Source organism: Ictidomys tridecemlineatus, chromosome 13, assembly GCF_052094955.1.
Source record: "Ictidomys tridecemlineatus isolate mIctTri1 chromosome 13, mIctTri1.hap1, whole genome shotgun sequence".
Lineage (NCBI taxonomy): Eukaryota > Metazoa > Chordata > Mammalia > Rodentia > Sciuridae > Ictidomys > Ictidomys tridecemlineatus.
Genome location: NC_135489.1, coordinates 90347250 through 90372498, shown reverse-complemented (window position 1 = coordinate 90372498; position 25249 = coordinate 90347250). Strand labels below are relative to the sequence as shown.

At 50.6% G+C, this 25249-nt stretch overlaps 1 protein-coding gene across 6 annotated transcripts in view; it reads right to left on the bottom strand.

The window, feature by feature from the left end:
• Window positions 1-25249, bottom strand: part of Ldlrad4 (low density lipoprotein receptor class A domain containing 4) — a 353541-nt gene that overhangs the window by 196365 nt on the left and 131927 nt on the right. For all 6 annotated transcript variants that reach the window (XM_078030497.1, XM_078030495.1, XM_078030496.1 and 3 more), the window contains one exon: window positions 19860-20319. In XM_078030497.1, coding sequence (XP_077886623.1) covers window positions 19860-19899 — 40 coding nt within the window. In that variant the 5' untranslated portion in view covers window positions 19900-20319. The remainder of the gene's footprint in view (window positions 1-19859; window positions 20320-25249) is intronic.

The following is a 25249-nucleotide window of genomic DNA, read 5'->3' as shown; positions in this document are numbered from 1 at the left end:
CTTGAGGACAATCCAGAGTTTAGCACAGCATCCCAGGGGACCCACATGACTTTGCCTTCCCCACCGCCCTCACCCAGGGGGCATGTCCCGGCTGAGCTGGCGGCCAGTCACTCCCCGCAGGTGATTCCCTCATGTTGGAAAGGCAAAGTGGAGGGCAGGTGGAACCCAGCTCCTCACAGGCAGACCTGCATGAGGGCTGGGGGGCTGTGAACCCCACACCTCGGAGCTCCCTCTGCCCACAAATCCAACAACCACTCCACCCAGGGATGAGAAGCTACCTTCTGCTTAAAAAAAGGAATTCACATTCACAGAACATGAGGTACAGAACCAAGATCAACTTCCAACCTTTCAAAAACCGAAGAAGGAGGGAAGGAAGAAGAGAAGAGAAAGAAAAAGGAAAGCGGGAGCAGCCATCTAAGGGGGAAAGAGGAACAGGCGTTCCCATGTCTACGCAGACGCTGCCGAAAGTCAGGTGCCGTCCCCTGACGGTTTTCCCATGGGGTCACACCTCACCAACTCTGTTCTCTGAACACGCCGTATTTAGTTGAATTTAAGGCGATACAAGATGCTATTCTATGTATCAACAAGAAATAGAAAACACAAGTAAGAGCTGAACAATCATGAGTCCTACTCCAGCTTTGAAGATGCGGAAATCAGGGTTGGGGCTGGGGCTCAGTGGTAGAGCACCTGCCTAGCACATGTGGGGCACTGGGTTCAATCCTCAGCACCACATAATAAATAAATAAAGGTATTGTGTCCATCTACAACTAAAAGAAATACTTTAAAAAAAAATACTTTCCCAGAATCACATTTCATGCCTTCATGTTTTCATAGGCACTGCCCAATTACCCCCAAAGAAGTCCACTCATTCACTTATTTGGTCAATATTTCTGGAGCCCCATTTCATGGGAGGTGCTGGAGCTCTTGGGGTACCATCAGTACAGGGGGACTCGTCTCTGCCCTCAGAAACTCGTGGAGACAGACATTAATAAGAGGTACACAGATATATAACTGGAAGTCATGGCAGGGAGTGGGAAGAGGCACAGAGAGGCGGCCACCACCCCATCAACTCTCCAGCAAAAAGGCATGGTAATGTTCCCACAGACCAGACAAGGCGAGGACAGCCGCGCTCTTCCAAATGTAACCTCATGTCACCCAGAACACTCCGCAAAGGAAAACAGAAGAGAGTCTTGGGGTGCCCACCACCTGGTCACCAGGTGCCTTGATTATTATGCTCTTGCATAGCATCAGACTCTGCTGATTTACAGGGACAGTCTATGGCCATACCACCCTGAACGTGCCCCATCTCATCTGATTTACGGGGACAGAGGAAGAAGCAGAGGCCACCAGGCCTGGCCTCCAATGGCCATTCATCAACACTCATTTTATTTTATTGCCGAATCAGCATCTGGTCTCCAAAGGTCAAGGACTCAAATCCACCTTCCCCTGCCACACCACCAGACCGCCACACCCTGGACGTCCTATTTCTGCTCACGGACAGACGGCCTCCAAGGATGCGCACTGTGTCCCATAGGCCTGGGGGGCCCCTGGCCACTCTCTCCTCTCACACAGAGCAGGTGAGGACCAGTACAGGGAAGCCCCACCGTGAGGAGCCACAAGGTGCTGCTGGGTGTGGCTGGCCCCCACTCAGCGCCAGGAGGACCTCAGCTCGGCTGGGCCCACCTTGCCGGGGTTCCCAGTGCCCGGCCCGCCCCGCTCCCGTCTGCCCCTTCAGAGGCAGGAGAAAGATGAAGCATGTCCAGGAATTTCAGAGCAGGCGGGTCCAGCGGGACGGGGAAGCACTTCCCCAGGAAGCAAAGCCATCATGCATTCCATGCCAGCGACGGGGCGCAGAGGACCTGTCCCCCTGAACCATCGCCCAGAGGTTCTGCATGACACCACACACACCATCGTCATCACGTCACTTCTTAATAAACACAGATCCTCCGCCTCTCCTCTGCAGGTCAGGTCATTGCCAGAAACCCAAAGGACTTGCAAAATCCAGCCCTGAGTCCCTCAGCACCCTTCCCCGTCCAGACCCAGGCCTGGAGCTGGAAGGTGCCAAAGCCCGGGGGTGGCCCACCAGGTGTCATCCGCCAAGCGAGCAGCTGGGACGTCCCACGCAAAGGCCCAGCCAAGGCTGCGAGGCGAGGCTGGTGCGGGGAGGTGGCTCTGTTAGGCCACACACTGACATCCACAGGTGAAAGGTGACTTGACCCACCACAAAGAAATACGAAACTGATGCTTCAAAAGTCACACAGCAAGACCACACAGGAACTCTTTGCTCAGTCCAAGGCAGACCTAGGGAGGAACCATCTCCCACAGTGAAGGGGGCCGTGTATGTGGAGGGCAGAGGCAGGAAAGGGGCCAGGGCCCTGGGGCTGCTCCCTCCACAGCTCCTCCTCACTCTCCCAGGTCACCGCAGGCCAGGGCTGTGCGCTCTAGAACTTGTCAGCAGGGGAAACGCTTCAATCGTGAAAATGCTCGTGGGCCAAGTGACTTTCCCGCCCACTTCTCTGACATGGTATGTAGAAAACGGCTGTAGCTGAGATCTAATCCTCGTGCCCAGTGTTATATTTAAAGACACGGCAGTGAGCTTGCCAGTTTACATCCTCCCTTGTGAACACGGTATTCCAGGAGATCTCACGGTCTAGTTAACGGCACAGGTTTGGTGTCTGAATACCTGGGTACAAATTCCAACTCTGCCATCCAACAACTGTCTCTAAGTCCTAGGTTTTTGCATTATCAAATGGATTTATACCTTTTTCTGAAAGTTGCTGTGAAGATTAAATAAGATACTTATCTTTTTTTTTTTAACTTTTAAAAACATGCTTCAATGGCAGGAAGAAGTGGTCAATGCCTATAATCCCAGCCGCTCTGGAGGCTGAGGCAGGACGATCTCAAGTTCAAAGCCAGCCTCAGCAACTTAGTGAGGCCCTAAGCAACTTAGCAAGACACTGAATCTAAATAATATATAAAGAGCTGGGGATGTGGCTCAGTGGTTGAGCACTACGGGGTTCAATCCCTGGTACAAAAATAAAGAAAGGAACAAAGAAAGAAAGACTTTCTATGAAGTGCTGAGCACAGCACCAACTCAAGGCATATAAATAATTAAGTGGTAGCCAATAACATTGCATTTGTTCATCACTATTAACTCCTGTTCATCAAAAACAAATTTGCTACCCTGGTTAGGACATCCATGACCTTTCACAGAGGTTCCCAGGTACCAGGGACAGATGGTACACCTGTGAAAGAAAATCATGGAGGTCACTGGGTCACATCTGCTTTTCTATCAATAATTCTTCACGAGCTTACAATCACCTTAAGTTTTCTTTTATTACTTTAAAGCTCACATGCTAGACGTGTGATTTCAGTTCTTTGCATGGATTTTGGAAGTACCCTAGACAAAGAAATGGACATTAACATAAGTCCTGAATCTGTACAATTACTTTAAAAAAATCTTTAACACAAATTTGAAATCACCACGAAGGCATACTTGCTTGGGGGAAAATCTTCCTTGGCATCAGTTCCCATGAAAAGAGTTAGGAGTTTTCCTTTCTATAAACAGAGTGTGCTCCCCAGCTCCACACAGCCACATCTGTGCCAGGCACAGCACCTGGAACTCGGCTGTGCTAATGGGGAGGGTCACCGAGTGTGCTCATATGATCTCGGCACAGGTCACAGTGTCATGTCACCCTATAGGCTGGGTGTGGCTGCATACCACCCTGTCCACGGCATCCTGTGCACACCTGGACACCGGCCTTGGGAAGCAGCAGGAGCACTGGGTATGCAGAAGGATGTGACAAGGAGAGCAGCCTGCGAGGCAGCATGCACCCTGACCTTCGGGGTCAAGTTCAGGGTGTTCAAGTACCTATCAAAGATGTTCTGGAAGAACCCTGTCCCCAGCGCACCCCTCGACCCTAGGGGACACTAGAAATAGCAGTGTTTGAAATAATTGGCCCTTTTTAAAAATACACTTAGGAGAGGTAGCAGTCCTTTCCCAGGACACAGCAGCCATGGGGTGAGGCTCTTCACCTTCACGACCCTCGGCCCCTGGCCACCTCCTCTGACCCAGACATCGCCATCACCTGGACAGAGCGTGTCCAGATGCCCTTGCTCGGCTTCACCGGAACATCCTCCTCCTGCCTCTGGCCACACAAAGTCATCCTCAGCTACTCAGACAGGAAAAAACCTGCTCCAGGGTCACTGTCCCTCCATGTCCCCCTTGTTAAAGATAAAATGTATCAGGCCCGGGCTGAATTCTCTCCTTTACACCCAAAGTTCTGTCAAGACGCCTGGTCCCATGAAGGTTCTGCAAGGCACTAAGATGGCAGCTGCTGAAACACAAGTAAAGAAGGTCACAACCCAGGGACACAAAGAAATCACATCACACCGTTCAGAAGGCGGTCTCGGAGGTCACCTGAATCCCTGATTCCAAAGAGAAACTGAGGCCCAGAGAGGCGAAGGAACTGCCCCAAGGCCACCCTGCCACATCAGGAAAGACTGCCAACACACACCTTTCTCCATTCCAAGGCCAAAGCAGAGCATGCGACCTCACAAGCAGTAAGCAGTCTTGGTCCCGACACGCCAGGCCAGAACCGGCACAGCCACTGATTTTTTTTATACCACAAAACAACAGTTACTATGGACCCATTATTTTTATAAAGCATTTCGTTTTTACTTTAAAAAAGAAAATGTGTCAGATACAGATAAGCAAATACAAGAAAGCAAAATCCACCTCTAATATTATTCTATCCATCTATACAGACTGTTCTTTGAATATGAATCATCTTCCTATTATTCCATGACCTACTTTTTTTAGCTTAAAAATACACTATAAGAATTTCTCGAAGGCAGGAAATACTCTTTCAAACATCATTTTAATTTCATCATAGGACGTGCCATTCTCCTTCAGCCATGTGCCGTCTGGGGACTGGTTTGCCTATTTGAATGCTGCTATCTTTCTCAGTGCATTGCGCAAGCCAACGAGTGAGCAATCCCTCTCACCTCCTGTCATCTGTAAATCAGATAAGCATGCATTTCCTCGCTTCTTCCAAATTCTGATAAAAGCCCAAGACACTATGATTAGCGGTTTCCGTCCTCGTTCACATTTATCCATTCGCCAAGAATCTCTGGGTTGGCTGAGTTAGAATCCAAGGTAAGAAAGAGTCCCCAGATCATCACAAACATTTGGCATCTTGTGTGCTCGATTTACGCCTCTGATTACTGTCTAAAAACTGTCTGCAAAGTATTTTTAATACACAAAAGGACAAAATAATGATGATGAAGGAAACAAAAGAGATCCAGATACACAGTGAGACATGCCATGGTTGTGAATTTGGAGATGACAGTTGTATCTGCCTGTCACTGAGGTTGTAGGCAGAGCCTAGTTCCTTGCACTTGCTGGGAATGGGGGTCCTACTTCCTTTCTAGCTCTTTGCTGAGAAACAAGCAAAGTATTATGAACAGCTATATAACTGGAAACTTCTGTGACTGCTTGTCACAGGAATAGATTCAGATTTAGCATCCCAAAAGTGGCAGTGTTTTTCACCTAAAAATCTAGACTTTTACATTTTTCATAGATCTCTTTTTAATGAAAAAAAAAATCCTGCAGTGCCAAAAAATGTGTTTTCGTAACATATCTAGATGATACAAATTATTCATGTTACGAGAGATAAAATCCTGTCATTCAGGATTTAGCTACCAGGCAACGACTCACGCCGAGCAGAAGGTTTCTGCACACGGGATGTTTGTACAGAAGCAGGAACTCAGGAGACCTTGGGTGGTGCAGAAGGGGCCAGAGGCTGTAGCTGACTTCAGCGCAAGAAGTTCAGGAAGGTATAAGCCACCAGGACCCCAGGGCCAGGAGCTTGGAGAGAAGGTTGGAAAAGGGAAGAGGCAGGTTTGGGGGTTCACATCATTTCCAAAGGCAGTAACTAATGCTGAAAACGTGAAGGGCCTCAGATGCCCTCAAGTAGGCAGACACAGCACATCAGGGTGACCAACAGACTCGGGAACACCTGCACAAGCCACGCATCCTGGGGAACAGGTTGGTGCAGGTGAGGAGACCCAGGTTGGTGCAGGTGAGGAGACCCAGGCCTGAAAGCAGATCCAGGCTCCAGGTGTCTGGCCCCACATAACTGCAGCCTGCATGTCAAAGACTGAGCAGATGTCTTCATCTCCCCCACATCCCTCAATGGCTGGGGAGAAATGCAGGCTCCCCCAGGCTTGGGGGGGGCCATCATGGGGAGCCAGTGGGAAGACAGCAGGGAGCTCCTGAGAGGCCCCTGTGTCTCACCGTTCTCAGTGACAGTGATGACTTGCTCAGCCACTCACAGCTGTTCCAATCACATGGGTTCCATGTGATGGCCAAGTGCCAGAAAATATAGAAATCGAAGTGAACTTGAATAGAGAAGCCCTTCTGGTGGACTCACTGTTTGGGAAATGGTCGAAGTTTTGAAAAGCAACCATTCCAAAAAAGACATAATATAAATATGCTAAATATAGAGCAAACAGGAGTAGCTCACATTTCTAGCTATTACCAAGATTCTCCCTCCCTTTGGAAAGGACAAAAGCAGAGCGACAGCTCCCTGCCCAGCCCTCTGCTGAGCACACGACCACTTGGGCTGATGTCCTGCCACTCGCTCATCAAACCCCAGGACCTGTTCAACCCCAAGCTCTCTGCCCGTGCTCCCGCCCACCTGGCACTCAGCCCTCCCTCCTCTCTGGCCCCTCCTCTGTCTTCGATGAGGCTGTGTGAAATGGCATGACCTCCAGGTTTACATCTTTATCATCCACCTCCTGGCCCTCGTGTAAATTTCATGGACACAGACATAAGCTGTCCCTTATTCATCCCTGTGTCCCCAAAACCACCACCACGCCTGGTATACAGCAAGTATTCAATAAACGGTGGTCAAAGAAACGAGTCTCGGAGTGGACCTAGGGACCCATAAACAAACCGCGTCCACTCCTCCTTCATCCTTACATAAAATAAGGCTTTCTCCTGGTCCACGTGCTTCCAGAGGAGGAGCAAGCACAGGGACGTGGGCGGCCACACCAGCTCCCCATCCTGGAGGGCTCACAGAACACACATGTGCAGCTGGGGCTGTGTGAGCCTGTCTCCTTTCCAGCCACGGGCTGCGGCCATCAAGTCTGTCCCCATCCTGGGGTGTCTCTTTCCCATTACCTTCCCAGAGTCTTGCCCGCTTACCTGTGAACGGGGCTAGCTACACAGAGGCTCAGGTGGAGGCTCCACCCCAGGACCTTCACCCCTGGACTCTGACCGAAGCCGACTTCCTACTAGAAACCGAAATCCCTTTAGGCCTCCAGGATCTTAAAGGGACACATGGAGGATTAAAAAGCAACTCCGCGGCACATTTCATAGGCAGAAATAAAATCACCTCTCACATGCTTCCCTGTTTTCCCTTATGTTAAAATAATAATTATGCAAACATATATGACAAGGACATGGCCCTGAAGAAGCCTTCCATCCAAATAAATTACATCTTGCCTTTAAGTGAAATGTTTGGAGAGTCATTTCCCTGCACTTAGCTTAGTGCCTTGCATAAAATATCAACAAAAGTCAGCTAGGCGCCATGGTGCAGGCCTGTGATCCCAGCAGCTTGGGAGCCTGAGGCGGGAGGATCACAAGTTCAAGGCCAGCCTCAGCAACTTATTGAGACCTTGTCTCAAAATGAAAAATAAAACAAGCTGGGATGTGGTTCCATGGTTAAGTGCCCCTGAGTTTAATCCATTAACAAAAAGAAAAAAGAAAAGTCAGTAAAGAGCATCCGTGCAGATGGGCTAGAATTTTCTTTCTTCACAACAAGCAAAATCATCACAGGTGAAGAAGAGCAGGAAGGATACAAATCCAAACTGTTTACTACCATGTATGCTACCCTGTGTAACAATTTCTGCTTTGTTACACAGTGTAGCAAAAAAAGAAACTGGATCTAAATGACATGCATGTAATAAAGACACTAGCTGTGGGTAAGGTCAATCTTTTTTGAGGGGGATACCAGGGATTGAACTCAAGGGCACCTGACCACTGAGCCACATCCCCAGCCCTGTTCTGTATTTTATTTAGAGACAGGGTCTACTGAGTTGCTTAGCACCTTGCTTTTATTTTGCTGAGACTGGCTTTAAACTTGAGATCCTCCTGCCTCAGCCTCCCGAGCCGCAAGCTTGATTAATACCTGCAGAACACACATCAGCGGGACCATCAGAGTCCACTTAGGCGGTGCATACAAGAACGAGAGGCTTGTTTGCTGTTGTAGAACATTGACGAATGAGCCAGAGAGCATATGATTGTGAATTCCACTTAGACCATCATCATTGAAAACCTTTAAGAAAGTCCTCTTGGAAACAGCCTCAGAAGCCATCAGCGAAGGGGATGCCTCCTATGGACCTACGGGTGTGGACTGAGGTCTTCAGAGGCAGCAAATGTGCCCCTGGGGCCAACTGTGTCGTGAAGTGAGTCATGGCTACAAACAGCATGGGGCCGTAGTCCTGCTGGGAGCAGCAGGCATCTGTGGAGCAACAGCAGGTGCTTGTCAATGCTCACCTCGTGTCGACACAGTCCTGAGCGATTTATCGGCATGAATTTGTGTATTTTTCCCCAAAAACCTTCTAAACTCTATTATCATTTTTACCCTGTTATAGACAAAAGCAGGGCCCAGGGAGATGAAGTTGTTCACTCCACGCCACACAGGCTGATAGGGCAGGGCCGGGGCGTGAACTCAGGCAGTCCAAAATCAGAGGCCACATGCACTTAAGCACATCTGTCCTCCCTCTCTCTCTCTCTCTCTCTCTCTCTCTCTCTCTCTCTCTCTCTCTCTCTTTCTCTCTCTCTCCAGCAAAATGTATAAAGCACCTTAAAGCTGATTTGGATATCAAGGCCCATTTCTTGGAGCGAGGCCACTTAGCAAGGGCCCAGAGCCCAGGCCCCAGCCCAGGGGTGGGCACAGGTGTGTGATGACACCTGTCAATGGCTTCATGTTGTGGTCTTATGAGAATCAACAGGACCTGTCTGACAGCTAGACAAGAAGCACTTGAGGAAAGGCTAGCCGCCCACACTACCACACTCCACACCACGGCCATGTTCCTGAATTCCCACTAGTGACAATTACCACAATGTCTTCTCTTTAAATATGGTTGCCCACAGAGTGGCCCCTTTGACGCCCATCTATAGCACGCAGGGTTGGGGGTGGCAGCACAGCTGACCCAGCCCCAGCCTCTCCAGATCTGGCTCTTTGGGACCAGAACTGCGGTAGCACCACCCAGCCTCCCAGAATGGGCCATCTACTGTCTCAAGCGTACACGGCCACCGGGGACACACTGTTTACCTGCTCCAAACCCCAGCAGAATTAGGAAAGCCCACAGTTCGAGTCAAGGAAGTCAGACCTCAGCTGAGGTAACAGTGACCCTCCAGGAGGCAGCCAGCAGGGCTGAGGGGCCATGATGGCACACCTGACTTTAGGGCCTGGGCACCCATGCGGTCCCCGGGTCCCCTTCCACCCGTCTGCCTGTCTGCTGGGAAAGCTCTCCAGACTTCAGCCTCGGAGCACGTGTCCACCCTGTCCTTCAACACACAGTCCATACAGCACTGCTCCTAGCCTCCTGGTCAGGCTGTGCACCATCTTTGGCTAAATACACCCCTCCCTTGGCTTCCATTATCATCCAAAAGAATACACCCTAGCTGCTTCCATGCAGAGAGGCTAAAGACAAAGCCACTTTGTGGCCCAGGTTAAAGGAACCGAGTTTACCTGTGACACTCCTGCGGCCTCTGTACACCTGGAACACACGGCCCCTGCTCAGGAAGGCACAGTGACAGGCCCCAACCCTTACGTGTTGGTGGGCTTTGGGCTTGGGCAGGAAGCCAGAAGGGATGAGAGGAGGCCATGATAATGAGCAGCAGCAGAACCTTGGGCCAGGGAACCTGGACAGGCTTCAGAGCCTCCAAGAAACCAATACGTGGGTCCCCCAGGGGCGAGTGAGTGCATGAGTATCCATGAGGGACCGCCGGGAGAACAGGAGACTCAGGAGAACACAGGACACAGCTTTGGATCACACTGGCTAAGAGACCCCACCTTGAGCCACACGCAGACGGACCCGTGACCAGGGGGCTCCTGCGTCCTCGGCTGCTCTGGGAGGAAGGGGCTGGATCCCGCAGCAGGACATGTGAGGAGGAAGTAGGGGAACCCAGAAGGGAGGAAGCTAGGGCCACAGGGAGGACTCGTGACCGAGTTCCTTCTGCAGAGGCAGAGATGGCACAGACTTCCAGATGGGAAGGAAGGGGCGGAAGGTCGTCCCATCTGAGGACTTGCCACAGAGGACTTGAGTGTTGCTCTCCTCTTGAATCTGTAAAGTGACGTATTTGAAATGTCAAGTGTACATTTTAAAAGTCTTCCCCTACCCTGCAGGGAGCTGGCCTGGCCTGGGTCTAGTGCTAGTGATAACGCAGGTTCACACACCCATGGGGGCTGGTCTTCCCCTCTTTAGGAACAGCTCAGCCATGGCACACTCTTGAGGGCGAGCAGTCCCCTGGGGTTGGAGGCTCAGGGTGGACAGGACAGGAGGCACCCAGAGGTCTCAGTGTGCACCAAGTGGCCAGAAGACGCGGGGCTCTGCTCCCAGAAGTCTGCTGCGGGATCCCTCCTGCACACTACCAACTGCTAAACCCCACACCGGGCAGCCCCCAAGGCCAGGCCGATGCAGGACAGCTGCCCTCAACACACACGCAAGGAAGCTGGGCCAAAGAGTCCAAGGCCAGAGAGCAGTTCAGGTGGCCTCAGCCACAGATCCAGGGCACCAGCTAGCCAGTCGGTGGGGCAGAGGTGGGTCCAGCTAGAACCACGTTTAGGGACAAGAAAGAACTCCGAAGACGTTACACAAGAGACGTACCAGGTATAGGAAATGGGGTCTGCTGAGCCAGCAAGGAAAGTCCTGTACCAACTCAGGGGTTTGGGTTTTTTGTTTGTTTGTTTAACAACAGCTGTCCTTTGTCTGTGATGTTTCTGGAATGTCAGCTGCCCCCATCAGGCTGGACACTCTTGGGGAGGTCACAGCAGTCTCTCTCACAGCTACGTGGGCACCTTCTCTATGCCAGTCTCCTCTTTCTCGACAGGCCACACAGGACAGCCAGGGAGGCAATGCATCTGCCAAATCACAACAGAACCCACAATGACCAGAGGAGACCCCAGAACCGTGCAGCCCCCGCCCCACTCCTGTGCTTCCCGTGAGGGGACTTCCGGGGCTTCCCGGCTTCCACGCACATCCCCAGCATCTCCACCTCCACTGCTGCCCGCTCCTGAAGGACAACCCAATTCTGGGCCATGCTGGCTAAGAGTCACCCGGGACGCCAGTCTGTGCCACTCACCAACACAGCAAGAGACTTACCTTCTCAAACACCAAGAGCAGGGGAACTACATTTACCATCTCTTTCCACAAGCATATTTGAGGCCGGAGGCAACACTGACCAATGTTCTATAGGGAAGTGAGTCCCCAGGAATGGCAGATGAGTGATCAGTGGCCTCTGGGGAGGGCAGGAAGGCCATGGGCTTTGGCCTTGCCGAGTGGGACACATGTCCAGACCAGAAGTGCAGGGGCTGCGTGGGCTGACAGCGGCCCACGCACACAGAGCCTCTCCTCAACGCAAGCAACCAAGCGACACAGCGGAGTGCCAGTGGAGCATGTCAAGCTGTTGGTGGAGGGGCACCCACCGCCTTCCCAACAGCCCCGAGGGCCCGGCTCTGCTCTTCCCCAGCACGAGACTTCCCTCCACCCACCATCTTGCTGTCCCTTAAGAAGTCCACCAAGACTACGGCCCAATCTGAGCATTCTGAAGTCAGTGGTATTAGTCCACTTCTCTTTTTTGCAAAATTATTTTTATTGTCGCAGAATATACTGGACATAAATTGCACCATGTTAACCAGCTCTGGCGTCCAGTTCTGTGGCACTGAGCACGCGCACACCAGCGTGCCCCTTGTTGCTGCCACGCCTCAGTGTTCTAAAACCAGGAGGAGGAAAATGCCTGAGCCAGATGTGCAAAGTCTTCTTTCCGGGTTAGAATACAGGGGACAACACGACCAGACAAAGGCTTCAAGTTCAAGTTCAGTTTGGGGCTTCTACTTCCTGCAACCCTCATGCGCTGACCTAGATTCTGAAGGAAATGGCCCATGGTTGTTCTCCCTGACCCCACATCTCGGTGGGAGACGCCGAGGCTCGTGCTCCATCAGAGACTGTACTGCCTTGGGATCCTGACCCTACTGCCACCAGCGAGTCACCTGGGCCCAGAGTAGGGCCAGCCTGGGACGATGTCCTCACCTCCAGGGCCGTTCCAGGACGGCACCTGGCAGAGCAGACAGCAGCTCTGTGAAGTGGTCTAAGCCGAGATCAATGGCGGCCTCATTCCAAAAGGGTGTGGGAAACGCCCTGAGTTCTCTGAAAGTTTATCACACACAAAAAAACTAAGTGTTGATGATAAGGCTGGCATGGCTTCCGTCCTGCTCCTGAGAGGAAGGAGCACTGAGCAGGGCCCCTCGCGGCCGCACACCGTCTGGGCGGCTGGGTGTTGTGGCTCTCCAGTGAGTCCCCAGCACAGGATCCTGTTCCTCCGGGCCAGACCGACTAGATAACAGGAAACAGATGGCGAGATTCTGAAGCACTGACCTTGGTGCGGTATTCTTAGGAAGCCAGACAAACCACCCGCAGCTGAGGCTGGTCTTCCCCCAGGGCTGGCAGAGGCTGAGGAGCCTGGGGAGGAAGAGTCTCCCAGTGTGAGTGTGCATGCCCCTCTCTCCTCTCCCGGGGGCTAGCAGGCCATCCCCTACACGGGCTTCTTGAAGACATTTTCTGAAACGCACTTCAGCCCCCAAAACTTGAATTGACGGACTTTCGTCTGTACAGTCTCAAAATTGTACCAACAGAGAACCAGAGATCCAGTGATGGCATCATGGCATTGCCGTGAGGATATACTCTTTTATTATCATCATCCCTGACAAATCTTGAACCAAGCGATGTCTTTCTTACACCACTCCAGAAATATTTTACTAACCCCCAAGTTAGTTGAGAGAGGGACGCGTCCACGTCGGCCTCTTCACTAGAGCAGGTTAAGATGCTTCCTGGGACCACGACCCCACCCCCATGTTCTCTTGTTTCCATCAGCACCCCATTTGGGGGGTTTTGCATTTAAACATGGTGTCCTGAAATAAGCAGAGGCCTGGTGCCAACCTGAGCCCCGGAGACCTGTGCTGACCGCACAGGATTCTACAGAAAAAGCCGCCGTCCCAGGACCAGCTCGGCACAGGCAGCAGGGACGACTCAAGCACAGAGACAGAGACCTTTCAGAGAGGAGACGGTGAGCGAGAGAGGAAGCCATGTGCTGGAGACGCCCACGGGCAGCACGCAAGGCCATCGGAGCCACCCCAGCCCCGGGTGCAGTCACAGGGAGCATACACTCGTGAGACAAGCCTCTAAGTGAGACAGAGACCACTGCCCTCCCCTGGGTCCCTCAGGATGAAACACCTGCTGTGAAAGCAACCCCTGATTTTTCCAAGGCCAGGATGTGTCCTCAACCTCTTGAAGATGTGAGGGAAGAAGGGCAAGGACATTTATTGAGCACTAGCTGTATGCCAGGCTCTGTCTTGTCACTTCACAATGGTTTCCCTCACTCCTTACACAAACCCTCCCCTTATACCTATCGTAGTGTCCTGAAAGCACGCTTCAGCCAGGTCGGCGAGCTTGTGGACATCAGAGCCGGAACTGCAGGCCAAGGGATCAGCCGGGACTGCCCGCTTCCCGAGGCCCTGTCCCCTCTGGTCTCCAGGCTGATCCTGCCACAGCCGGCAGGAGAGGATCCAAGATGAAGGATCCTGGCAACATCCGCACACCAGCATGAGCAGGGTCTGGGAGCCAGAGAGAAAATACCAGAAGCCACATGTGGGTTCCGCAGAGCCTGATTTCTTCAGAGCCAAATGGCTCCGTTTCGGGGGTGACAGTGATGTCCAGGTGTCGGAAGTAAGATGGACAAACCTGACATTTTCCCAAGAACCTCATGAGACCCTGTAGGCCGTTTGGGCCCTGGATGTTCAGTGACAGGAGATTCACCTTAAACCATAGCGACACCTACCCTGATGGTAAGTCCAGCACCCACACCATCCGTGACGGTGTACAAAACTCAAATGTCCACAGCACATAACCATTCTCACTTTAAGTCTCCCCCAGAAAGAGCTGGGGATGGAAGGTTCCAGAAAAAACCAACTCAGCTGTCGGATTCAATACCAAATGGAATGTTTCTTATTTTGCGATTTTTATGTTTAATTTATTATAATGTCTTAGCTATCTAACGCTATAAGAACAAAGCCTTTATAACAATCCTTATGTTGTACATACGTAAGCAACCCTAAAATAAATAGAGTTTCAAGGAACACGGAAATTAACTCTGGTCATCATTTAAAATGGGTGCGTAGGCTCCTGACAGGAGGCCTCTGCGGTGCCTCTGTAAAGGAAGATGACATTAGGCACAGCGGGAAACCCCTGGGAACAGAGCAGAATAGTTTACCAAGGAAGAAAACAGAGAGGAGTTTGCAGCTCATTTGGAATAATAACATAAATTATGTATTATTTACACACAGAAGCAACATCATTGATTAAACCCGGGTTCATAACTGAGGCCCCGGTGGCAGGTGGCCTGTAAACAGCCTGTCTACCCAGTGCAGCCTGGAAACCAAGCACCCACCTCAGCAGGCTCTGAGGGCCGTCCTAACTCTGTTTAGCAAGAGCAGTCGAAATTTCACAAAAGCCCTGATCCGTGTCTGCATCCACTAAGTTGCAAGAGGGAAGATTTTTCTCCCGTGCACGGTACAAAGGAGCTCATGAACCCGATAAATCCTGAAGATGGGGAGGCAGATGGAAAGATGCAGAGGCTACTTTGGGATGGATGGGGGTCCTCTTGGTCTGGAACTTTGGTCACAGCAAGAGAAGGAAGGGAGATTAACACCACAGGTGGGCACTGATCTCCAGGCGGAGGAGTCTGGACCGTTCTCAGGCAGCAGGAAGAATCCACAGGTTTGGGCACAGGAGAAAGTTCTAATAAAAGCCACACCTTAAAGCTGTTGGTGGGACTTGAGAGGAAGCGGGAAGGAAGACAATCTCCTCACAGGCTTCTCCCCGAGCTCCGTAAAGCATTACCCTCTCAGAGCAGGTCTGCTGGGGATGGCTGCCCGGGCCGCGGGACAGAAGCCCCTCCAGAGGACGCTCTATGGAGAGCCCTTGCTCTGTGCTCTTTTCAAATGCATTTAAGGTCTTGTGATGGGGGAAACCCTGCCCATGAGACCTTCCCATTACATAACCCCATACGAGATACTCTGGAAAGTTCTATAGTAAAGAAACAGGTTCAATTCAGCCACGAATCCACCCTTGCCCATTTTATTGCAAACCGGCTTTTGATCTCTCCTACAGTCCAGGCAGCTTTGGAAAATGTGGGTTGGGTCATTCATGAGTCAGCCCAAGGCGTGACCTTGAAGACCACAGTGGTGAGTCAGAACCTGAGGCCTGGGTGGTAGGCAGGACCAGAAGCCTGGAGCAATCCACTCCTGTACTCATGGAGAGCTGGCCACACCTCTAGTAGACCACATCTGTCCCCACTTGAGGTCCCTGGGGACCCAGACACCCAACCAGTCCGTGCAATAGTTTTTCCTCTTTGGTCCTTAGTGGCTAAAAAAATCTCATCACCAGAATCCACAAAACAGCTCTCTCAGGTACTGAAGACTAAGAATTCAACGCTCTCCTCCCTTAGTGATGGAGTACCTTCATTTATTAACAGATCTGACTGCCTTTTGCGTGGGGAAGACTCAGATCATTTCTATAGGCATTTGATCCATTTGCCTGTTTTGTTTTGTGCTCCCCCTAATATTGAAATGATTTAAAGTGCCCAACAAAATTATGCCAAACCTCTGTGGTATCCAAGGGCAGCGTGGAGGCAGAGAGGAGCCAGGATCACAAATCGGTGACCTCAGGAGCATGGACAGTGCCAGCTCCGGTGGGACGCTTTCCCAGGCCCGGGGAAGCGCATGAAGTCTCAGGCAAGTCTCTGTGGCTATTAGGATGTGTGAGAGGGAGACCTGACTTCACCAGCCTGAGAGGGGTCCTGTTTCCCTGGCCCAGGGGCACTAGGAGTTTGCTTTTTAATGCAGACCTCAGCCACCACAGACAGGCAGCAAGGTGGCCTGGACGGAAAAGAATTGAACTTGGACACTTGAGCTTTCAGTCACTCCACCGTTAGGCATGTTAGCAAGGTCTGCGAGACACAGGGTCCTTGGGCAGCCTCTACTGGGGCGCTTTGCAGGGAGCACTGTAAGCCAGGCGAGGTGGCTCCGTCTCAGACACATGGGACAAAGCATTGATTCTGAGCTCAGCCGCTGTGAAAGGGACACAGAAAGAAATGGATTTCAGTGCAGCCTTCAAGTTAGGATGAACTGATCCCGTCGGAAGTCCAATCATGGCGTTAGTGAAGTTCCCATCTGTAGACCTGACCGTTTTGCTCCTGCATGCAAGTTTAAAATGCACCTACATAAAAAGATACTATGCAAAAGTTTAAAATTGCAGCCTCCTGAGCCTCTACCTCCAAAGAGAATCGGTACATACACCACCACGTGACAAATTTCTTGTTAGTGGAGATATGGTTAATTACATAGTAACTTTGGCCATGTCCCCAAACAAGATTTGAAGACAACAATAAATGCCTCAACCGGGGTTAGAACATTTAAGGCAAGATTCCTTTCCCATTACCCCCAGAAAATAAACAAAATCACTCTCTCTTCAATCCCCAAAACATTTGGAATGCTCGGTTGTCCTGGGATAAGACCTCAATCAACCAAACATGAGAAGAGAAAACCAGCTGGTCTTCAGAGACTACAGCTTCACTCTGCTGCTCAGGCAGGGAGGAACAGCCCTGTCACCCTGCGCCACAGGTCCCTTGTGCAAACTACGCGAACAACAGAAAACACAAGAGCTCAAGCAGTGAGCCAGCTCATAGGGACCCACCTCCAAAGGCCAGGTGATTTATCCTAAGGAGACAGGGAAGCTCAAACCTCGTCCTGCGGGCACTTGCATGCCAGGCTGTGATAAAGAATAGTAAGCACCCAGGCAGATGAGTCTACCTGCACATCCCTGCTGAAGGAACGGTACCGGTCCATTCCTTTTCTTTTTCTTTTTAGATCTGACTCTCCCACCCACCCCGGGCTTCTCCCTTAAACCTGCTCACTGAATGCGGCTGGCTCTCGGGGCTTCCCCAATTCAATGTGCACCAAGCACCTGGGATCTTGTTAGGATAAAGGCCCTGATTCAGCAGGTCCAGGTGATGCTGAGACTAATTAAATCCCAATCTCTGAGGGTAAAGCCCAGGCAGCGGCACAGTTCCCCAGGAGTCCAGACGAGGTCATTCACAGGGCTGGGGCTGGAAAGGCCACTGTCAACATCCAAACTGTGGCTATACCAGTGCGCTCCACAGCCCAGCCACACTAGCCTCAGAGTCATGAGGAATGACCAAGGACACGCAACCAAGGCATGCTACCCAGCAGGCTGCAGGCTCTCTGAGATCTTTGCTGCAGTTACTATCACTCAAGCAGGCGGACACCACTAGGAAGAGACTCAACGATGGGAGGTGGAGCTCTTGGGAAAACTATGAGTTCACCTGCTACGTCCCAAATTTCAACCCCGTGAATCTTGCCACGAAACTGACAAACAGGCATCATAGTAGGTTGGAAATCATAACCTACACTTACACGTCCTTTACAGGTGTGTTCATACGTATCTGTACGGAAATACATATATTTTCAAATGCTCTAATTATTTCACTTACTACTTTTCTCAAAAGAATAAAACTCTAAAAACATCTATTTCAGAAGTTCCCATAAATGGTATATTCGTGGCTCAGTTTAAGTTCTGGTCGGTGGCCCACGTCTGCTAAGATAGGACCTAATGGGCCAAGCAATAAGAAAGTGTGAGCTGGGTGGGGCGGCAAGAGGTTGGCCCTGAGCAGAGATGGGGGGGTTCCAAGGTTGGCCTCAGTGATGATTACAATGACAGCTGTCACTCACACGGTCTTCCTAGGAGAGAGGCATTGTCCTATCTCTAGGCAGAACTTGGGGATTCTGAATATTTCAAACAGAGCTTCATATTAGCCTGGGCTTCCTTTCCTGGGGGGCAGAGGGCCAGAAAGCACCCCAAGGACTGGTGAGGACCTCATGTGGCCAACTGCGAGCCACGGCGACCCAGCACCAGACTCCAGAGGGTGAGGACCCAGGGCAAGAGCCTCGGGAGCTAGCAAAGAGATGCAGGTAGGAGCCTTTGACCCCACGGGAGGCTCCTCCTAGGCCTGGGCTGCTCTTCCTCAGGTTCTTCTCATCCCATCTGCTCTTCCTTTTCTTGTTTCCTCTGTTTCCCAGAACTGCCTTCAAGAGCCTCCTTATAGGCACTTTCTGGAGGCCCGTCCTCTGGGCTACCTCCCAGGAGCGGAGAGGCTGAGGGGTGCAGCTGGCCATTTCACAGAGGTGCTGCAGGGCACAGCGCTCCATCTGCAGGGGAGTGGGGGGGTCCACACAGCAGCAGCTCAGGAGGCCAAGGCAGCTCAAAGGTACCTGCTAAGTGAGTCAAGACTGGAAGTCTGAAGATGGATCTAGAGGGCTCAGGTTTGCTCTGTACTGTTGAGCGTATTTTCACTGGGCCACGCATCCTTGGACATCGTCCCCAGAGGGGGATGCTGAGAAGTCTCTAGAGTTGACCCACATGCCCACAGTGAGGGCACGGAGCAGCAGGGTCAGGCCAGGCAACCGGACTCCACATCAGGGGAGCTGAGCTGGACGGACGCTCAGCCCTCCTGGGAGCGGTGTAGCCAGAGGGCTGCCTATCCACTCACAAACGATCAGAGGGAAATGGAAGGAGCTGGAGGACCTGCTAGGGCAGAGATCAAGCCAGTGGAAAAGCGGTTCCAATCCAGATCCACATGGTCCCCACGCCTGAGCCTCAGCCCCTCTCTCCAGGCACCCCAACAATCTGGCCTACTCTCTTTGCAAAATGTGAAAAGTTAACATCTTTTAGGAGTCTCATGACCGGAGAATGTAGTCTTTTCCTAGCATCTTTTCTTTTAAATAAAAATATAAGCTGGAAAAAAAAAATCTCCTTGGATTCCTTGAGGCTTCCTTAACTTCTCAGTCCCCAGGGTGTAAATTCAGAGTCAGAGGCCCAAAGGATTAAGTGGCTTCCTGGGATGTTAAGTGAATCAGACAAAGAGCCAGGATCCAAATTCAAAGGCCTCTGTGTCTCAGGCCATGGCTCTGGGCACCAGCCAGACCCAGTGGTTCCCTGCAAAATGTGCAAACTGGCAGCCAGGGGGCAAATCAACATTCAATTGTGATGTCCAGCTCCTCCCCGAGCTCATTTACAGGAGAGAGATGCAGACGGCAGCTGAGCCCTGCCAAGTCGCCCCACCACCTCGGTGGCCATGAGCACACAAACTCACCAGGGGAAGGAAACCGGAGGTGCAGGGGGAGGGGCTACTCAGCACCAATTAGCTTTTCTCTTGGGAGAGTTTTCCTGGCTCCATCCCCTCTATGTCACCTGCAGGTGACACAGTTTCTTGGAGAAGGGGATGGAGGACCTCCACAAGACCGCCATGCATTCACACAATCACACTTGTGAGATGTCCACGCTTTGTCCAAGTGCCTACTGAGTGAGAGACAGCAAACAAATCATCATTCCGTCACCCCCGGTCCCCAAGCGGCCTTCCTGCAGCTGTGAAGGTCTCGGCTACCAAGTAAAAGTCCCCAGGAAGCTGCAGACTCCGGGGGAAGGGTTCTCACCTGTGAAAGCATTTGTGGCCTGAAAACCAGCTTCCTGCATACTGCTCCCCAGACAAGCCTGTGTTCTGACTCTTAAGCTGTCCTGTCGCAAGGAAACCGCCCGGCGAGGCCTCAGGTCACTTCCATCTTAGCCTGTCCGAGTCCATCGCTCCGCCGGTCCAGCGTTTGGGAGCATCTGATGCCCACCAGCCCTGCTCCCACGCCCTGTGAGCGGGTGGTGCACAGACTGCCCGCAGTCCAGCGGCGTGCGGGGCGCACGGTCCTGTCAGCCGTCCAGCCAGAGTGTGGAAGCCATGGTGACCGGGCGTGGAGCAGCTGTCCCGCAGAGGCCTGCCTCCCACCTCAAAGCGAAGACCTGCGCAGCCGTGCCGTGGCCAGCATCGTCCACAGGCTCAGCTCTCCAGGGGAGTCTGGAGACTCGTCCTCATCTGCTGCTCCCTGGGCTTCAGCTCTGTCCTTGCTGAAAGTAAAAAGAAAGAGGTCACTTTCTGGGAAACCATTAGGGTTAACAGACCCACAGAAGACCAAAGGAAAAGCCACCCGGAGCCACGCCCACAGCCCTCGTGTGGGCACTGGGGAGCTTCCCAGGGACAGCAAGGAACGGGGGCGGGGGGTGTCATGGTTTGGATCTGGATGTCCCCTGAAGGCTCAGGTGCTCAGGGCTTGGTCCCCAGTACAGCAGTGTTCAGAGGCGGGGCTCCTGGGAAGTGACTGGGCCATGAAGGCTCTGACCTCTCCAGTGGATTCATAATCAGACTCCTGGGAGGTGGTGGGGACAACAGGAAGTGGGGCCATCTTGGAGGAAGTAGGTCACTAGGGGATAGATCTTGACCCTGGCCCCTTCCTTTCTCTTTTTGCTTCCTGGCTACCACAAAGTAAGGTATCACCTTCTCTGCCACATGCTCCCACCACCATGATATTCTGCCTCACCTCAGGACCAAAGCAATAGAGCCAGTCAACTTGGGGCTAAAACTTCTAAAACTATGAGCCAATCCTTTAAGTTGTTTTTCCTCAGGTATTTTGTCACAGTGACAGAAAGCCGACTAACACAGAAGAGTTCCCCATTACCACCAGAATATTACAGATTCTACCCCTCCGCAGCTATGAAGAGCACAATGCTCAAATGTCCTTCCTAAGTTACTCAGAGCTCATGTGCATCCATAAGAAGAAATTCATTTCCCAAGCTGGTTCCTGAGGTCTTAGAAGTGAGATCTTTGGTTTAGTCATATATTGCTGATGGGCTGCAAATTGGTACAACCACTTTGGAAAGCAGTATGAAGATTCCTCAGAAAACTTGGGATGGAACCACCATTTGACTCAGTTATCCCACTTCTTGGTTTATACTAGAATGATGCAGCCACATCAATGTTTATAGCAGCTCAATACACAATATCTAAGCTATGGAACCAACCTAGGTGCCCTTCAACAGAAGAATGGGTAAAGATAAGGTGGTATATATACACAATGGAATATTGCTTGGCTATAAAGAAGAATGGAATTATGGCATTTGCCAATAAGTGAATGGATATGGAGAATATCATGCTAAGTGAAATAAGCCAATCCCAAATAACCAAAGGCAAGATGTTCTCTCTGATACGCAGATGTTGACACACAATGTAGGGAGGGAACAATAAACATTCCGTGGATTAGACAAAGGGGAATAAAGGGAAGGGAGGGGAAATGGGAATAGGAAAGACAGTAAGTAGAATGCATTGAACAAAACTTTCCTATGTGAATACACCACCGTAAAACTCCACATTGTGTACCACCTCAAGAACGGAATCCTAATTAGAATAAGTTATAGTCCATGTGTGTATGTCAAAGTACACTCTACTTGTTAAGGATATCTAAAAAGAACAAATTGTAAAAATTTTTAAAAAGAGGTAGGATCTTTGGTTCCTATCCACTGGCATAAGTGCTCCAGGAAGGGAAACCCAGCAGTTGGATTGAGCAGTTTCTCCAAGTGACTCTGACACCATGATCAAATGGGATTTATCCCAGGGATACAAGGATGATTCACCACACACCAATCAATAAACACAACACACCACATCAACAGAATGAAGGACAGAAACCACATGATAATCTCAACAGAAGCAGAAAAGGCCTTGGATAAAATTCAACATCCCTTGCATGATAAAAAGTGTCAACAAATTATCGAAGGAACATACCTCAACACATATAGGATACACGGGGCCACAGACAACATCACACCAAATGGAGAAAAGCTGCAGACTTTTCCTCTAAGATCAGAAATGATACAAGGATGTCCACCTTCTCTACTCTTACTCAACATGGTGTTGTTGAAAGTCTTTTCCAGAGAGGTAGGACAGGAGAAAGAAATAAGGGATGGCCAAATTGGAAAACAAGGTCAAGTCATCCCTGTTTGCACATAACATGATTCTCATATACAGAGAAAAACCTAAAGATGCCACTCAAAACTATTAGAATCGAAAAACAAATATGACACAATTGCAGCATATAAAATCAACATGTAAAAACCAGCACTATTTTTATACGTCAAGAACAAACTTACTGAAAAGGAATATTCCTATTCACAGTGGCTACAAAAAAAAAAATATGTGGATGAATAAAAAACAGAAGGTGAATGATCTCTACAATGAAAATTACAAAGCCCTGATGAAAAATATTGAAGAGTACACTAAAAAAAAAAAAAATCCCACGTTCATGGATTGGAAGAACTAATATTATCAAAAGAACTGCATTACCCAATGTGATTTATCGATTCAATGTGATTCCCATCAAAACATCATGAATCTTCACAGAAATAGAAAAAAAAATCCTAAACTTCATATGGAATCACAAAAGATGCCAAATACAACTGCAAAACAATCCTAAGCAAACAGATACACATGGAGGCATCTCAGTACCTGACCTCAAAACATACTACAAAGCTACAGTGAGCCAAACAGCATGGTAGTGTCATACAAATAGACACACAGAACAACGAAAAGAATAAAGAACCCAGAAATAAATCCATGAATTCATGAGCAATAGATCTATAATGACAGCACCAACCACACACATCAGAGAAAGCATAATCTCTTCCATAAACAATCCTGGGACAGCTGGATAGCCAGGCGCAGAAAAACGGAACTAGACCCTCGTCTCTGGCCATGTACAAAACAAATTTGAAATGGATCAAGTGATTAAATATGAGACCCAAAACTAAGAAACTCATAGAAGAAAACACAGGAGAAACACTTCAGGACATTGGTCTGGGAAAATATTTTTTAAATATGATCCTAAAAGCACAGTCAACAAAACCAAAGTTCACCAACAGGATCATATCAAACTAGAAGGCGTCTGTCCCACAAAGGAATCTACCAACAGTGGAGAGGCCACCTAGGGACTGGGAGAAAATACCTGTCAACCGTGCCTGTGATGATGGATCGACACCCAGGATACACAAGGAATTAAAACAGCTAAAGAGAAAAAAGAAAAGAAAACCCACAAGTAACCGGATCGAGAAGTGGGCAAATGGTGTGAGATTTACCAACAGCCAAGCAGATGTGAAAACGCTCAACGTTACTAATCGTCAAGGAAATGCCGATCAAAACCACAATGAGATATCCTCCCCCGCCCCCAATAACAAAGGATAAAGCACAGCCGCTGAGGACGCAGAGAACAGGGAACTGTCATACACTGTTGGTGGGGAGGTCCGTTAGTACAGCCGCTAAGGAAATCTTCAACAAACTAGAAAAAAAAAACTAGCGGGATCCAGCAATCCCACTTCTGGGTAGGTATCCAAAGGAAATTAAGTCAGTGTGTTAACGAGACACCTATACTCTCGTGTTCATTGGGGGATTTATTCACAATAGCCAAGGTACAGAATCCATGGATGGATGGATGGGTAAAGAAAATGTGGAATATATACGCAAGGCAATATTATCCAGCCACGTCAAAAGAAATTCTGTCATTATTAAATATAGAGGAATTTGGAGGACACATGCTAAGTGAAATAAGCCAGGCACCGGCAGCCCCAAGTCCCCCACCAATTTTTTTGTTCGTTTGTTTGGCACTGGGGATTGAACCAAGGGGCTCTCTACCCCTACTACAATCCCCTTTTTATTTTTCATTTTGAGACAGGGTCTTGCTAAGTGGCTGAGGCTCGCCTCTCACTTGCCACCTCACGCCTCAGCCTCCCGAGTAGCTGGATTGCCTGTGTGCACCCCCACTCCTGCCTACACCAACTTTTTAAGGACACTAATGTCGTACACGATAGTCATTGATTTTAGAAAACAGAACTTATCCTGTCAGATTAAAACAAAGGGCCCCCCCTTGCCTTAAAGATCTTGTTTTTTCTCTGTCCTTTTCTATATAATTCTTTTGGTGCTCCAAAATACCAAACTTTGTTTTCTTTCTCCAAACTCCAGAGAGACAATGGCACTGTGGGGAGGTTTTGGTTGTGGTGGTGGTGGTTTTATGATAGGGCTTTCATGCATTTTGTTCCACTGAAGAAGTTAAACTGCCTCGTTTCTTTGACAATCAGTTATCTCATGGAAAAACCAAGACAGCCCACAGGAGGTGTGGGACCTGGAACTGCTTCTCAGTGACGGGACCCCCAACCCCAACCCTCCAGGAGGGACTGAGACCAGCTTGTCCAGTGAGTGTGACCCCCAGGCTGGGCCGAGGTGGGGGTGACGGGGACTCAGAGACCGCTCCACCAGGCGGCCCCGTCAGCAGAGGTGGCAGGCCCTGTGGTCACAGCGCATCTGCTTCCACGGCTCAGGAGCCGGCTGACCATCGCCACGGCCAGGCGAGGCATCCTGGGAGCACGTGCTAGAAATGGAAAAGGCGGGAAGGTGGGAACCGGCATGCTGACGCCCCTGTGTCTCTCGGCTCTGCTCCATGTGCCTCCTGCTTGTGACTTGCCACTCAAGTACTCCAAAGGCCCTCCCAAGGGAGGGTCCCTGATGGTCCCCAGCCTGCAGTCTGTTCAGCTTCTCACTACTTTCCACAGGTGTAGGTCCCTAAGGGTGTCCGGGTCACCCTCACCCACCTGTCCCTTGGACCGTAAGTGCCACCAGGACAAGGTCCTGGGTCCCCAGCTACCTGGTATCTGGGGTCTCGTGAAGACAGGTCTCCTGTCCTGCTCATGTGCCCAGCAGAAGGGCAGAAGCAGGTACAGAGCCAGGCTCAGCCAACGCACAAGGTAAACCCGCCCGAGCCCTGAGCCAGCAAGTGGTGCTCCCCAGGGCCAGAGGCTGCTCCTCAGCTCCAGGCGGCTCTGATCCCGCTCCCCCGCATAGTTGAGATGAGACAGGGACTGAGCCATGATCCCATGGGCTCACACTTCACTGGAGGTCGCCTCTGTCCAGGGAGGGCTGTTAGAGGCCAGAGAGCAGGCTCTACCCAGCCAGGTTAAC